At 36.6% G+C, this 17,388-nt stretch overlaps 2 protein-coding genes and 1 long non-coding RNA gene across 3 annotated transcripts; 2 read left to right on the plus strand and 1 right to left on the minus strand.

The window, feature by feature from the left end:
* Positions 1-270: 270 nt before the first annotated feature.
* LOC113015345 (high affinity immunoglobulin gamma Fc receptor I-like) lies at positions 271-4,036 on the plus strand. The gene is made up of 5 exons (XM_026157360.1): positions 271-308; positions 1,065-1,124; positions 1,840-2,106; positions 2,476-2,727; positions 3,816-4,036. The coding sequence occupies exons 1-5, from the start codon at positions 278-280 to the stop codon at positions 4,034-4,036; spliced, it is 831 nt and encodes a 276-aa protein (XP_026013145.1). The 5' UTR covers positions 271-277.
* Positions 4,037-4,129: 93 nt separating this feature from the next.
* LOC113019646 (uncharacterized) lies at positions 4,130-6,225 on the plus strand. The gene is made up of 4 exons (XR_003272072.1): positions 4,130-4,152; positions 5,249-5,323; positions 5,539-5,604; positions 6,058-6,225. It is a non-coding gene; the product is annotated as an uncharacterized LOC113019646 (long non-coding RNA).
* Positions 6,226-9,331: 3,106 nt separating this feature from the next.
* Positions 9,332-16,903, minus strand: LOC113015355 (butyrophilin subfamily 2 member A2-like). The gene is made up of 5 exons (XM_026157372.1): positions 16,848-16,903; positions 10,731-10,878; positions 10,148-10,489; positions 9,581-9,868; positions 9,332-9,477 (listed from the first exon to the last, which is right to left on the minus strand). Exons 2-5 carry the CDS (start codon positions 10,837-10,839, stop codon positions 9,332-9,334), a joined length of 885 nt encoding a protein of 294 aa, XP_026013157.1. The 5' UTR covers positions 10,840-10,878; positions 16,848-16,903.
* Between the last annotated feature and the right edge of the window lie 485 nt (positions 16,904-17,388).

The following is a 17,388-nucleotide window of genomic DNA, read 5'->3' on the forward strand; positions in this document are numbered from 1 at the left end:
TCTATGACTGAGCAATTACTTTATTTTTTAAATTTTCACCAGATGCCAAAAAGTAGGCTGACTGATCAAAATCTAAAATTGAGAAAACACAAAATTCAATAAATAAAAGGGCATAAAACAAATAATAGGCTGTAGGGACATTTTCATGCAATCACATGTCTTTGAAATGGAACCCTGTTGGGCCTCAGTCACCACAGAAGCACAGGAAGAGGAAGTTCGTACAAAATAATATATCCTCAATTTAGTCTGATGCTCATGCAGTCAGCAGCAAGACAGCATGGAGGTCAGATTTCCCACCATCAGAATTTGTAAGTACTGACATTGTCTTAAAAAAATACATGGATAGACTGTAGGGCAAATTAATATATCCAAAATACAGCCATATATTTTGCATGTATTTTTATGGTGAGCTGTTTGTAACAGCTGTTTGTAACAGCTCACTAATAAATGCATAGGACTTATTATTAATGATGCAAAAAAAACCCCAAAAAACATGGTCATGCTTTATAATATGAACCATAAATAAGGTGCAAGTACCCTATTCTAACATGATTTTGCAGACAACAAGGCACAAATACACCGTACTTACATGCAGTTTGCAAGCAACAAGTCAGGTTTTTGCAAATAGCAATGAACAAAGTACACTGTAAGTACAACTCATGTTTTTGAAGTCAACGATGAAACAAGTAGATTGTAAGTACTGTGTACTTTCTAAAATGTGAGTCACCTGCAAGACCCCCGAAACAATTAAACAATTACAATGTAGCATGCATGACTAAGGCACAAGTAGCCTGTAATTTCATGAAATATGAAATATGAAATATTTCAATAATAACATAAAATTTAATTAGGTAATTTTAATACTGGGTGATTTCATGGTAAAATCCTGGAAAAAAAACCCAACAACTATATTTCTCCATCTTAGATCTTCTGCCAGTAGATTCCTGCAAAATGCAAGTAAATACAGGGTACTTGCGCATTATTAGCTGGTTGTGTTAAAAAGTGTTATCAAAAACACTGACAAAAATATTAAATATTAAAAGTCTCATTCTTAACCTTTTCAGTGCTGAATGTTCTTTTGCTGTTGGTTACAGTAGCTGAATTCAGTGATTCTCAAACACATAGTAAGTTTTTAATTATCCATGTTGTTTTTTGTGTTTTTTTAAGTGTCTGTGTGTGTGTGGATGTAGTAGTGTGTGTAATAGATTTTATAATCTCTTAACAATCTGAATGTTTTTGAAACTAATGCAGTTGTTGTTTCCAGCGAAAAATAGAGCTACAACATAAACCTCTAAAACAGTTCTGAAATAGCCCCCTATATGTATGTATATATATGTTGCATATATATATATATATATATATACATATATATGTGTGCGTGTGTGTGTGTGTGTGTGTGTGTATTTATGGAATGGAATTTGTATATATGTAGAATGATCTTCTGAATATATTTAATGAAAAGTGACATTAAATTTGTTTGCATTTTTATGCCTTATCTTGGATGTAAAATGGTATAACGGTTTCAGTGATATGGTATTATGTGTTATCATGTGCTTCAGCTTCTGCTTGACATGTTATCTCAGTTGACATCTCCATCTTTGATTGATAATTTCTCTCAAGTATTATGCAAAATCTTCTCTTCGTTTGAAGAGAACTGTCACAAAACAGTTGTCAAACTCTTCAAACTACTGAAATAGTTCTGCTGTTGCCATTTTGTAAAGGCAGATAATTCAGAAAACCTTAACTATCAACATAAGGTTCATTTATTCTATATATCCAAGTTTTATTCTATATATTCAGACATTGGCGGCAGAGTCTTTATTTGATTTTCTGTCTCAGATTCAGGTTTTCCTCAAGTTCTTCCAAACAGGCAGCAGTTCTTTCAATCAGAGCCTATCACTATCAGCTGTGAACGGCTAAATGGGATGACTGGATGGAGAGTGATGAAAAAGATAAATGGAGATGTTAGAACATGTGCTTCAACCTGGGAAACATCGATTGGACCTTGCAAAATTAGTAATGCATACCCATCAGCTGACAGTGGAGAATACTGGTGTGAACATGGAGGAATACAAAAAAGCAACTCTGTCAACATCACTGTAACTGGTATGTCCATAGAAAAGCAATTATGTGTTAACATATTTAGTCCATTCACCATTTTTTCTGTTAAGTATATCGATTACAGTAATGCACAATGTCATATTTGATATATATTTTCATAACACTAAGGGATAATTTTTCTTCATAAAATGCATCACAATCATAATAAAATAACACAAATACATATATATTCACTGCATGTGCATTGTAATAATCAGAAGTAGCATATGTTTTGAAAGAGATTTCTATTTAAAAATGATTTGAGCTATTATTGTTGTTAGTAATGAATGAATATAATTAATGATTTCCATATATGTATAATTTTAACAAATATCACTTTTTGAAACAATAACTGTTACACATTCTTCCATTTAGATTTAGAGAGTCATGTGATCCTGGAGATTCCTCCCCAACCTGTAACGCAGGGAGAAAATGTGACCTTACATTGTAGAAAAAAGGATGCAAACTCCAACTACACTGTGAAATTCTATAAAAATGGCGTCTCCACTGGGAGCAGCTCATCAGGAAACATAATGATTCCCACTGTATCCAAATCTGATGAAGGACTTTACAAATGTAGCATTGCTGATGCTGGAGAATCACCAGAGAGCTGGCTAACTGTTGGAAGTAAGATGCAGCAATATTTTTCCCCAAAAAATGGAGACAAACTTTGTATCTGTGGCAGTAAAGACGGATCTGACCACACTTCAACGCTTTTCAGCATCTTTATTTACTCAGTTGCGTCTTACACTCACAGCTGCAGCTTTTTAGCTGCCAGCCACATGTACACAGCAACAACACAGTCAGGACCCATTTCATTCTTATATGCAGGGGAGGCGTGACGAGCTTATGCAGCTCAGGTGTGTCAGTCTCACTCGCAGCCGTGCCACAGTACCCAAACTATATTTTAAAGCTTCGTGATAAAGTGTGTAAATGAGAAATAATATATGGTCCATGATGAACATAGCCACTGTTCAAAGAGACATCAGAATAATGCCTTTACATGTCATTTTTGGAGGTTCAGTTCTGAAGTTGGTTGTTGTGTAACATAAGGCAACATCTTTATTTCGATATCTAATGATAGTCTGGTGTTGACGTCCATAGGATTGCTGTACACAGGTATGTGTAGTCAAAATGTGGTCGTTGTTGACATCTCTTTTTTTTTTTTTTTTAACAACAAACTTTTAGGTTATATTGAAATATCTGAAGTTCTTGTGGTGTTATTCTTAGTAAGGGTTTAGTTGACGCTTAGTCTAGTTGTGTTTTCACCCATGTCTCTGTGTTTGTGTCTTTTCCTGTCTTTTGTGTTAGTCTGTCTTAGGTTTCTTGTCTGCGTGTTCATGTTGTCAAGTTTGTGTTATCATGTTATCATGTCTACGTCTCTACATGTTTCCTGTTTTATTTTGTAAGTCTTGTGTTTCTTTGTTCAGTGTTTAGTTTTACTCTTCTCCTACGATGTTGTTGATTTGTGTCAACTGTTTCACTATGTGTTTCCACTTCCCTTGATTACCTCCCGTGTGCATTTAGTCTGTGCGTTGTCATTCAGTCTTTGTCAGGTCATCTGTTTTTCTTTCCTCCAAAACACGTCAAGATTAAGGCTTTCACGATTCTGTTCAGGTTATGTTCATGCTTCTTGTCCATGTAAACTCTTCATATATATATATATCTATAATTTTAATCCTTTCTAATGCACATTGCAATTGTCTTTCCGGCAGGTCATCCTACAGTGCCTTACTTAGAGATCTACATGGGGCTCTGCATTGGTTTGGGTGTTTTATTGGTGGTCATTCTGCTAATATTGGTAGGAGTGTTTCAACGTAATAAACATCAACAAACCATCAGAAGTCACACGAAAGAAATGTCTTTGACACCAGGTATGTTGGCAGTATGCTCATCAAAAGATGAACTTTTATTTTATAACAATAAGCATACTTAGTGATTCCTGGTGGCCATCACCAATTAACTTTTTTTTCCTGTTCATTTTGTCTTTTTCATAAGCAGGTGCTCACAATTCTACTGCCTCCTTCCAGTCTCCCTCTTCTGCACAAACAGGTGAGGAAGGCCAACATCTGTTTAAGAATAAAAACCATTTACTTCAAATCTGCAGGATCATGGAAATCTGAAACACAGCCCTTTAGTAAACCGTATACCCTAGGACATGCACCTGCTATTGTATTGTTTGGTCTGTGATTTTAGTCCTTCAGCAGGTTTTTTTAGTGTTAATTTCGATATCAAATGTTTCATTCAGCTTTTAATTTAGTTTAATTGAATTGATTTTGTTTTGTGAATAAAACAAAATTTAGGCATCTAAATCTTTTGAATTTTAATCTTGTCTTAGTTGACTGAATATGATTAATACCTTTGATTAGAGCAGACCTTTGATTAAAATTGTTGAATAAAACATCATCTTGTTTTAGTCATAATTTAGTCAACTAAATTCATAGTTTTAGTCGACTAAATATCATAAGACTTTAGGAGACTAAAAATGTATTCAGTTGACTGAAATAGAAAGTATAAAAGTTTGAAGTATTTCGACTGGTGTGTTTCTCCAGACAACTTATTTTCCTTGACATAAAATGTGTCTCTATATCTACTCTTAACATTTTGTCACATTTTCATGAGACACGGGGAGCACGAGAGCTAGATCTACCTTCCCCTCTGCAAAAAAAGGGTTTACCATTTCCCAGTATAGCCTTACTGCACAAGCAAGATTGGTCAATTATTTTTATTAGGCAACATGCTGTTATCATTTTTTGTATATAAATTGCATGTTACTGTTATGAAACAAATTGTGTTGTGTTTTCATGTGGTAGAAGCATATATCCTATAAATATGTGCCACTCTACTGGTATGTGGTTGCTAGGAAAGACAATGACATTGTAATAACTAATATAAATACAAACTATCAGGGTCCTAAGATATAAGTAATATAATTTAATTTAGTAGTAACTTGTTGACCAAAAACAACAACACAACATTTTAACCATCACTCTTGTTTTGTCATTTCTCTTTCATTTTACTATCTTTACTTTGAGATGGTTATCATATAGAGAAAGTGTCTAGAATGAGATATTTAAAAAAATTTAACTAAATTGTCTGCCCATATCTTTATACTTTGTTTAAGGTTTGGCTTATCTCTATATTTCAGTGCCTGCAGTGGTAAGCAGAGCTGAACAAAACAATGAGACATATTCCCTCATCACAAAACCAAGAATGCCCAAAGGTAATTTGCCTAAACTGGAAAACATTGAAATTATAATACCCTTAATTGCTTAAAAGGCCTAGTGGAAGAGAAATATGCTATCATATAAAAAGTAACATCTTCCAGAAGTCCACACATCACATTTTCACAGCCGGAAATAAGTGAGGACAATTTACATTTAAATGTAATGAAAAGAAAAATCATTCTTATGATGCTTTGTTGTTATATGCCTGCAGAGGACAATGCACTTGAATCAGTCCAGGAGACGTATTCTATAGTCAGAAAACCCAGCAATGTGAAAGGTAACTGACACTGAAACGATTTAACATCCTTTATGCTCACCACTATGTTTTGAGAACAACTAAAATGCATCTTAGTTTTGGTGCTTTTGGGGGATTTCTGACAGTGATGTTATATATTTTTTTTCTTTTTGATTTATATTTCTTTTAAACACACCGTGTGTGTTTCATGTTGTTTCATGTTATTTTGAGCTTTGTTTTGTGAATCTCAGAAAGAAAAAAAAACCCACACAAGAAACTGAAAAAAAAAATATGTTGATGAGTCCCCTCGGTTTATCAGATTTAAAACAGTTAGATAACACTGTTTTAAATTTGAAGCCTTAATTTGTCATAGTTGGCAAAAAATTTGAAATTATTAGTTGGTTCAAATATAGTTTCCAGTATTTCCAATATAGCTCTGTTGTTATTTAAAAATAACCAAACAACTGTTTTGAAATTGATTGTGTCTCCAAACAGAGCTGGCGGCAGCGAGCTGGTTGCAGAGAGGTGCCAGTCAACGAATTACTAGCATGGATCCGGATAACTTTTACTGTGCAATACAAAATTAAAAGTAAAGGGAATGCTAGTCTTCAACGTGCCTTTTAATTCCTTTGGAAAAATTGGCATTTATATAAAATACAATGAAACATTTTTGTTGTTATTAGCACATTTCATTCCTTTTGTATAAACAATAAATGTCTAATTGGTGAAAAGATGGCTGTTTATAGAAACTTGCAAACATCTCACCCTCATGGTTTGTTTTGTTAATTATCTCCATTCTTCATCTGAGAGTAAAACGTCTGCCACTTCACATCATCATGTCTATTTTAAAGGGTAGCAGTTTTTTTTAAAAATAGTGAAGCCCGGGTCTATTTGCTTTGCCTCATGCCTCATTATAGATATGAATACACTGTTGCAATTTTTCAATATACTCACTGTGGCTTCTGTGGCAACACAGTGTGTCAAATGTTAGTGTTGTGTCAGCTATCAACAGAATATCCGTTTATGGTAAAGATGGTGATACTGTCAACACAAGGTGGGAGAATAAATTTAATGCAAAAAAATCTGCGTTTTGTTATAAAAGAAATTTATCTAAGATGATTATGTTGTTAGCTTGTTTTGTGAGTTGTTTTCATATATATATATATATATATATATATATATATATATATATAAATAATTGATTCATTTCTAATTTTTTGTAATATGTTTGGTGTGGACTCTTATTAAAAACACTGGCCTAACAACTCATTTGTGGTTAATATAATTATTTATTGTTGCTATAGTGAATTGACATAGTAAGGTATTTAATCTCAGAATTATTTCCTCACACAACAGAGCTATTTCTTCAGCATTGTGACCAGAACTAGAAGTACTCCAAGTTGTATTTTTTTCTCCTCCTGGTTTCAAATCAGGAAACTTTTGCATGCAAAATGAATGTGATAACATCAACATCACAAACCTCCTTTGTTTAGTCACCAAAGAACGTAAAGGACACAAATATTTTTTTAGCAGTACAGGTGGAAAATCAATGTTAAAGGGCAACATTTAGTACTCCAAGCTAGTAGTGAGACATGTTTTATGATTTAAAGATGGTGAAAAGTAAATGGACTCTATACACCATGTTTCATTCCCCTCTTTTAACAAACACATTCATAAAAAAACATTTTTCTGTGTTTCTATGTCATTTCTGTGCTGGTGTGATGGAAGAGGAAGCTAGGTACAGGGTGAGATGGAGATCAGTAATCCACTGTGGCAAATCTCAAAGGGAATAGTCGAAAGAAGAGCTTAGGCTGATGGACGGAGAAGTACTGTTTTATCTGTGAAATAACCTTTTTTGACAACTGTTGCATTTTAGGGGAAAAATGAAATTAAGATCGTTAGATATCCAAGTCACCTCATCTGTCTCGTCCAATGAAGATATAAGCACTGAAACATCAGGTTAATGGAGAGACTTGATGTGTTTTTTCTTTCTACCACATCTGTCACCTTGCAATGTTTAAGAACTGTACAGTAAAAACATCCTCCAAGATGACTTGTAAAGTATCAGCTGGGTACTTGTGCCTACTTTGTACAACTTTCAGCTTGCAGTAAATGTATTACGAAACTGTTGAAGACAGTAACTTTTTAAAGACATCACTGTTTACATTTACAGTTTTTTATATAGCCACCATGTATTGAAGTAGCTATTAACTGGAAATAAGCTGAACTGGAAATTTTCTCATGTGGTTATTACTCTGTTCATCAGAGTTTGTTTATTAAGAGATGTCCATTCAGCATAACAGTTCATCTTTTACTGTCAACTAGAAGATGCTGCTGATATGAAGAGCTATTAATACACTGACTGGTAATGATAGTTTCACTTGTAACCACACACACACACACACCAGGCTTAAAAACATGACATCATGTGACAGATCATAACTATCTTTAAATATCTGGTGCATTTAATAGTGATGGTACATTCTGCTGATAATGTGAATTCTGCTGTCACGGTACTAACTTATTTTACACGTTTTAATGTCTTATTTGACATCTTGACACAACCTTTGTGAATTTTTTTTTTCTTAAACAAAATAGAACTACACACTTGCAGTATATCCAAAGCAAAACTTTAGCTTTAGAAAGACAAAATTAAAGACAGAAAGCAATCAGATAACAAATAGATTTGGAAACTGTGATGTAGAATGTGAATGTATGAACTGGTACATGGCACCAAAATGCACTAATATTCAGTTTATATTAAGGTCATCACCAGTGTTGGGTTGTCATTACCAGTAAGAAAAGAAAAAAGCCACACAAAAATGCCATTTCCCTGACACAGACAACTCTATCTTGCATCGGTATCTACTCATATACTGTTGTCATAAATCTTATGGCCACTAGAGGTCACTGAGTTATTTTAAACATTGTGTGAGTGGGGCAACTCAACCAATGCCTTCTACTGTGTTAATCTGGTGATGACAGGGTCTCTTCTGTGGAAGAAATAAAAGTCATCTTCTCTTTACTTCAGCTGCTGCTGTTGATGTTGTTTTATTTATGAACTCTTTCCTGTAGTGGTTATGTCAATGTTAGAGACTCTTCATTAAATGAATAATGTGACTGTTTTAGGCTTTACTTTTATGCCTCTGGTCTGTCTGATTGGAGTTACATTTGAACTTCATTTCTGTTCTTTATTTTCTCCAACTGTTCAAGAATTGTTTCTAAAGTCTTGTCTAATTCTTCCTTCTTCTCTGTCATTACCTGAACCGCATACACTACTGATTCGTTTTCGTGTATTTTTTTATCAAGAGCTTGCTTCATTGAACGAAAAATATTTTTTGTTTCCTCATCTTGATTTATTTTTGCAGACTGTATATTATTTTGTTCTGTCTGTTGCATATTTGTCACCAGTTGATTTTTATCTTGCTGTTTCTCTAGCTCCCGCACTTCGGAAGTAAGTTCATCAATATCTTTTTCTAAATTAAATTTATGATTCATTAATAAGTTAACCGCCGTTAACAAATGAAATTTGTCTAATGCTTGTTTTTCTTTTTGAGCCTCAAGATTTTCTTGTTTTGTATTTATGTCAACAGTGTCAACACTGTCTTCGGTGAGATGCTTTGTTTCTCCTTTCTCCTCAGTGTCGAGCTGAAGTGATCTGTGATCAGAGGACGTTCTTGTGAAGTTTCTTCCTGTTGTACAAAAGAAAGTCATTTAAATTCACAGAAATCTATTATCCTATAATTTTTTTAAGAAAATATTTTTTTTGTCACTTTTTACAACAAGATACTGTACCTCGGTGTTTAGAACGATATTTCCACACAACTAAGACAACTGCAAGAATTAGCAAGACTGTCACAACAACAGCAATGGTGATGTGAGCCGCAGAACTACATGAGGGGTTAAATAAATCACCTGGAATGAGAACACACAGGATATCAACATGTAGGCTGCAGCAATTTTACACAAAAAATACATAAAACTATAACTAAATACTTTGTGTGTTTGATTTTTTTACCTGGAACATGTATGTGTGTCTCTCTGCTCTGGTTGGTGTTCCTCTGTTGGACTCTGCAGGTGATGTTGTTGCTGTGTCTCTTCTCCACAGTCACTCTGCTGCTGACAGTATAGAGGTCATCAGGACCTCTGAGGGTCTCTGTAGGTCCAGCAGAGAGGAGGTTTCCCTCACCGTCCAACCACAGCAGCTCAGGCTCTGGATACCAGCCTGCAGACTCACACTGTAACACCACTTTACCGCTGTCCTCACTGTTCCTCATTACAGTGATGGTAAGTGATGAAACTACACCTAATTTTGAAAAGGGAAAACACATTGGTCACCATAACTAGTAGCAACACTAAAGGGCCATTAAATTTATTGCAAATGCACTGAATACTTGTACACCAACTGTATTTAAACCATTTAACAGTGACATGAAAAACACTATTCTACTATTCTGTATTTTTTACCCTTATGATTTTTTACTACTAACAATGTTGTTTTTTTTCTAAACTAAATATTGACTGATGATTTCCAACATTAGATCTCATTTTGAGCTTTCTGTGCAAAGACTATATCTCCACTTACCAACAACAAGCTCAACACTAGCTTGTCCACTAAGCGCAGGACTGAAGCATTTGTATGATCCCCTATCTGACAGTTTCACTTTGGAGAGTTTTAGTGAAATGTCTCCGAGCTTCAGGTTGTTAATGGGTAGTGATGTTCTTTCCATGTAGGCTTCATTTTTTTTATTCACGAGCTCCACGCCGTCACGCCAAACATGCACAAATTTAGGTGTGAGGTCAGATCGTGTCCACTCTACTGTCATATCAGCAGCATTCACAGCAGGATCCAGATGACATGGTAACACAGTGTCATCACCAACTATTGCCACAACTGGCTCAGATGGACCAACCACCTGAGACACACCTAAAGGAAAATTACAAATACTTGTCATTTTTGAGAAAGTTACCAAACATTGTTTTATTAGTTTCTGATTAGATTATTTTAAACAGAGGTTCAGAAGCCCAGGTGTTTTACATTTGCTGTTTTAGCCTGTGGCATAAATTAAATGACTGACATTTAATCAATAACAGAAATATTTGTGTAATTAATAGACTTAGATGTGTTGCATAATTTGTGTAACTCCATAATGATAAGACTTATTTACCTCCACAAAACTGTGCTAAGTGAAAGAAAAAAATAAAGTGATGAAAAAGGAAGACACAGATGGCCCCAAGTGGCATTTTACAGCATCGTCCATCCTTCAGGCAAAACATTGTAGATGTAGACTGAAGTGAAAAATATGGGAAAAAATCCTAAAATGCACAGAAAATTGAACATTATTCATACAAATAACCACTATAAACAATTATGATTTAGCTTTTCACATCACAATTGTAGACATATAAAGCATCTTGAGGCAACTGGGGCAACTACAGAAGAACCTTATCTGTTAATCATTGATAAAGGACAATATGTCCCTTGTTTAATGAGGCTTGTTTGATATGGCATATCAGAGCATTTAGAGTTTACTGGCTGTGTTGCCTGCGTGGACGTGTCCTACCCTCTTTCCAGCCTTATGTACCACCTCTGTGTAGAGCTATTTCTCCACAGAGAGGAGGCACCCAGGCAATTCGTACTTAAGGCCAGAGAGTCTTTAGTCTCTGGTGGGCAGTTACAGTTTATATTATTACATTTTTGTTAGACAAATAAAAGGACACAAAAATATCTGTTTTAGCCCTTATGTCCTCCTCAAATTTTGCACCGTTGCAACACCTTTGTAGACAAAAATGTACACTGACAATAGCTTTCATAAAATCCTAATACAGCAATATTTTTTTCTGTCCTTTTCCCCAAAAATAACCAACTTGAGCGCTTTTCAAAATGATCAAACATTAAATAATTTTCAAGGTTTGAACGCTTTAAATGCCAGTTTAAACATTTGAATCATTACTTATCTATGAAAAAACTGACAAAACCTATGTTTTTTTTCCATATATGTGTCTGTGTTTTTGAGGATTTTATGGCAGATGTTGTAACAGTGAGATTGTCATGTAAATGTGCTGTGCAAGGCAGGATGAGGACCCAAAAACAGGACTCAATACTCATAAGAACAACATGAAGAAGGAGCTTAATTTCATTGTAAAAACTTCAAACACTACCTTATTTTCTGCACCCTAAGACACACTTAAAATCCTTGAATTTTCACAAAAATCGACAGTGCACCTGATAATCCAGTGCACCTTATATGTATTCTGGTTGTGCTTACTGACCTTGAACCAAACTTATGTGGTACACGGCGCTCAAAGACCTGTCAGAAAATGTTTTAGTACGACTTTGGAAGCCGCACAACTTGATGGATTGTCGGAGCATTACGGCTACCGTAGGCAGGAGCCTTTCGGAGTAATCTGGGTCCAAACTCCGTCTTCTCCAGGTCCCAAAGTCAAACGAGTTGAAAACTGTCTAAATTATTTCCTCTCTAATAAAATGATCAGCGTTACTGCTTTACTGGGTGTAACAATTACGTTTAACATCTAGACATCCATGAAAACGGAATTTATTAAATTTACTGTAGTTAGAAGCTAGCAGGAAGTTAGCTCACTAGTTTCCATCTAAACATGATATACCATGTTCTGACTAAGAGATTTCTTAAAAATTCAAACGTACAGCTCTGTTATCACTTCAACATAAATTCGACACAAATGAAGACAGAAAACTAAACATCAGTGATGTTTGTAGGGTTACTGAAGTTGGACTACCTGGTATATAATGATGTGCTCCGTGATCACTAGTGACAGCTATGTTAGCATAACATAAACACAGTGAAGCTGGGGGATGAATGCTAACTTTTTTGACTTATCTGACTTGTTTGTTTTGCTTAACCCTTTAAGACCTACCATAGAACCAAGTCCGCCAGAGCTTATAGTATATTTTTACATGGTGTGGAGCCATTTTTGGGAGCATTTCAAGTTGCTATAAATCAATACAACCATTACAGCCTAAGTTTTAATAATATGCCTGCATTAAGTTTATAGTAACTACATAAATTGCAAAAAAGTGCAATAAACTACAAAAAAATTGAAAATCGTTTTTGCTTTTTTAACATATATTTCTAGTTAGAGAAATTTAAGAGGCTTATCCCTCAAAACTGTAAATACAAAAAAGTTGCACAAAATAGTTTCCCACCACAGGAAATTTATTTTGAGTGTCTTCATAGTTTTATTTTTGAAATACACCAATTTTTATATACTGCAGGAAAAACTAAAATAGATATTATGATGCAAATTTGCAAAAAAAAGCAGCATATGCATCAAAATAAACTATTTCCAGCAGTGCAATATGAGTCCTAAGCATCCCAGAAACGACACAGAAAGTCATAAAGTCAAACATAACTTTTAAAAACACCTGTATAGGCTCATGAGGCCCTGATGGTAAAAAACTACATTTCCACGAAAATGACGTCACGTCACGTTTTGGGTAGGTCATGGCGGACATGCGATAGTTCGTGCTGATGGACGTAGGAAGTGTTACAAACAGCTGATCGGATCGGCAAAGTGTGTTTCTGGAATATTTTGTTTTTGTTCCTGCAAGTGCTTTTTATGCAGTTTTTTGCAAAGCTATATGTGGAAGAAAACTGTGACCTAGGACAAGCTGATGGCATAAGATGTAAGTACAACTCCTCCAGTCTCATATGCAAAAAAAAATTTTGCGCCAGCTTAAAAATAGTTACGCAAAACAGAGCGTGCCCGCTCTGATCGGTTTTAAGGGGTTAATGTGCCTTTTAATCTGATGTGCCTTATGTATGAAATCAGACCCGTTCATCGGCAGCGTGCTTAATAATCCGGTGCTCTTTATGGTCCTAAAATATGGTAAATTGGAGACACGAAACCAAAACTGCAAACTAGAAACAAGGAACTAAAACTAGAAAACAGGGAAATTGGTAAACTAGAACTAGACAAACCAGGAGGAAATTCACAGCTTCAAGGAACACAGAGAAACAACACAGCAACGTGGGACAACGCAACAATGTGCAGAGGAAATAACAGAGTCTAAATACACAAATAATAACAATTGAATGAGACACAGGACGAAAACACAGCTGGAACAAATCTGACAAGGATTGAGACAAGGAGGAAGCAAACTGAAAACACTGAACACAGGACTTGGAACTGTCAAAATAAAACAGGAACAGACAGAGACTCAAGACATGCAAGATTAACAGTAACTGGGAGACATGTACGAGAGAAAAACAAGGAAACTGAACCATGAACAATACTAAATCACAAATAAAGGAGGAGGAGACTGAAGAAGTTGCTTGATTCAGTAAAAGGAGATGTTACAATCCTTACAATCCTTTTACCCAATGCATTCATTGGGTGTTTTGCCATTTACAGTAAACATCCTCATCCAAGGAGGCATTGCCAGGGTTGATCAGTGTCACTGATTCATGTTAAACTGTTATTTCTGTGCCAGAAGGGGGGCACCTGATCTGGTATCCCACACCTCCCCGCTGGATCGAACTGTACGCTCTACTTCCCCACTGCCTCCCAGAAAAGGGAAAAAGAGGGGGAGGGGAGAAGAGTAACATATATATATTTTTTATGTTATTAAATTAATGTACGTAAGGTGAACTAGCAAACACGCATGTAACACATAGTTACATGCGGCTGTCTTCTTGTTTGATGGCAGACACTACCTTCACCCAAAATGACCAAAGAAAAGTGGAAAACAGCTAAACATGAGAGGTTTTTGGACAAAGTTTGTGTTTTTTTCCAATGTTTAAGCACTGCTTCCAGCCAAGAGTGATACCATATATGCCCTATAGCTGCAGAAAAGGCTAACATTGTTATCTTTTTACAATAAAACAGCTGAACATGAGAGGTTTTTGGACAAAGTGTGTGTTCTCCATTCTATAAGCACCGGTTCGAGCACTGTTTAAGCACCGGCACCGTTTCAAAAGTACCAGTTTGGCACCGGTATCGGATAAAACCTAAACGATCCCCATCCCTAGGTTTCACTACCATCAGGTTAACTGCACAGCCCCCAGGAATCCCTGAGAGAGTTGTATCAGTCAACCAGTAAATTTTCTAGTGTTAGATATTCTACCCTTTTGACGCCCTCTACTGAGACAGGCCCACCATGGGTCAAGTAATCCTCGGCATGTGTCTCACGGTTAGCTGACTACCTTAGCTGCCTGAGTGATGTCAGCCCTCTTTAGTCATAGCCAGTGACTGGTCCTCTCAGCAGTGTTATTTGATTCTCTTATAGCCTGCCTTTGTGCCTTTCCTCTGATTCCAGTCTCTCTAAGTAGTTTTGCTGTTGTACTGGCAACAAAGCCCCTGCACCCCACTTCCACTGAGCAGACCTTGATCTTCCAACTGCTGTCCTCTGCCTCAGCTACCAAGTATGCATACTGCAGTTTCTTACACTCAAATGCTTCCTAATTGCATCCTCCAATGGTACCATCAGCTCAGTGACGTAAGCAAGTTTTCAGGAGTTAGACCAAAGGATGAGGTCTGGTCGCAGAATAGTTGTTACAATCTCTATGGGAAAGATTAGCTTCTAATCTAAGTCACTCATGAAAGTGGAAGATTGAGGAAACATTTCTCCCACTGTAAATGCTACATCCAGATAAACAGAATGAACCTTTTAGGGACTAAATCCCAGAGGATAATTTAAACCTGAAAATGCATGAACACTGGGTCACAGGCTCAGTGCAATGACAATAGTTAGATTTAAGACCGTTATTCGCAATAGAGGTATTTATAAATAACACAGAAGATCATTTTTTAGCTTTTATAGGCAAGCTCTGTAAATAAATATTTATTTAGGATCTGCTACTACTTTACACTGTATTGAATTCGAGTCTGTTTAACCTCAACACCCTGGTTATTTATTTATTTTTTTGATCACAGTTTTAGACATATCATATTGAGAACTAAAAGAAAATTAAGATTCTCATTTAACTTCATGTGACTTCCTGCCTCGTTGCAGCTAAAAGAAACCACCCAAACACAGGATATCTGTCACGGACCCGGCTCCGGGGACTCGGGGTCCGTGGGCAGTGGGGACTATGACTGTTGTTGTTGTTATTATTATTATTTGGTGTGTTGTCTGCACTGCCCCTTGGCACATCTGTATGTAGGCAGGTATGTGTGTGTGTGTGTGTGTATTGCCTTTCTGCTGTGGCCAAGTTACAGGCACCTTCAGCCCTGGGGGCGTGGCCTAACTTGAGGGCTGGCCACACCCGAAGTCCTGGCCGCACACCTGCTCCTCATCTGGGCTCGTCGGGGGAGCTATTTAGATGAGCGATGGAGCTTCCACCCACGCTGGATTATTGCGTTTGACTACACGTCAGTCTTCTAGCAAGTCAAGTCAAGTGAAATGTGAGTGTATGCCTGCTGGGATAAGTTGTAACAGCTGCCTCTATTGTTTTCCACTCAGGAGGAGTGTGGGACGAGAAGGAGCAGTGAGCACGGGGAGTGCAGGGACACTGGAGCAGAGAGCACTACACGGGGACTTTTGGGAAGAAGACACTACACGGGAGTCTGGGAAACTGGGGATTTATTGTTGTTTACTTCACCACCTTGTAAATAAACACTGTTGCACTGAAGAGTCCGGCGTTTGGGTCCTATTTCCCCATCTCCCCACGGTCTGCCAGCCAGACCGTGACAATATCAATGGAAAGCCCAGGATGTTCTCTATTTCGTACATCAGGACTTAGTAGGGTAGCTTAAATAATTTAAAAGGTATAGATCAAGAAATGCCCATTATGGAGGGCATAAATGAATAGACTGGTTGCTGGGAGGATATTGGCATGTCTTTCTGGCTGAACAGAAAATTCTCCTTATCTTAGATTTCCTGGAATCTACCTGCACTGTACTCTCTGAGTGCCTGTGTTTCCCTGCTTTTCATCTTTCGGTTTCTTTATTGTCTTCACTTGTTTATCCTCAGCTGTTATTATTCGAATCCCTTCATTTGATAGCTTTGAAAGTCCTTCAGTTTTCTGTAGACATTCTTCAATCTCGTTTTTTCCTTCTCCAGCTCTTGAGCTGCTGCAGTCAGCTCTGTGTTTTATCTTTATTTGGCAAATACATTAAAGAAAAGCACAAAGGCTCAGCCAAGGCTGGAGGTGACCCATCAAACACTCACCAGAAACACAGATCAGCTTAGACTATGACCTTTAATTTTGAAATTAATTGTTAGTGTTTTGTGTTCTTGATTGTTTGTTCTCTTACTCAAAACAAATGAAAAACAAAACGAACAAATAAAAAAATAGACTTACCACAGATAAAGACCCCAGATTCCGACACAGTGATCCAAACTGTTGCTGTCAAAGTGAAGTGACTTACTGGAGACGAGCAGGAACTGAGACAAGAATTAATGAGTCACTGAAAACCAGACAATCCAGTCTGATCACCTTCTAGAATTCCTTGGTCTATTCATCAGGTGAACAGTGAGCACTATGAACACAGGGACAGGTTCACTTGTGTAAATCACGTGTAAACCAAAGCACAAAATAGTTTCAGCAGTTTCTTATTACCTTCAACAAGGAGCTCATGTTGTTGGTAGTATTTGCATTTCATTCTGTCTGTAAACACAACCAGTGTTGGGACTAACGCGTTATTAAGTAACACGTTACAGTAACTACGTTATTATTGTGGTAACAAGCACGGTAACTAGTTATTATGGCAAAATCAGGAATGCGTTAATCGTTACTGGGATTTAGGGTCGTTATTTGTTACTTCGTGTGGTGGCTATCGCAGCGCTTCCACAGATTCAGTAACATTAACAAGTGGTGGAGGCCAGCAGGTGGATGAGGGAAA

This window comes from Astatotilapia calliptera, chromosome 3, assembly GCF_900246225.1.
Source record: "Astatotilapia calliptera chromosome 3, fAstCal1.2, whole genome shotgun sequence".
In the NCBI taxonomy this organism is placed as follows: domain Eukaryota; kingdom Metazoa; phylum Chordata; class Actinopteri; order Cichliformes; family Cichlidae; genus Astatotilapia; species Astatotilapia calliptera.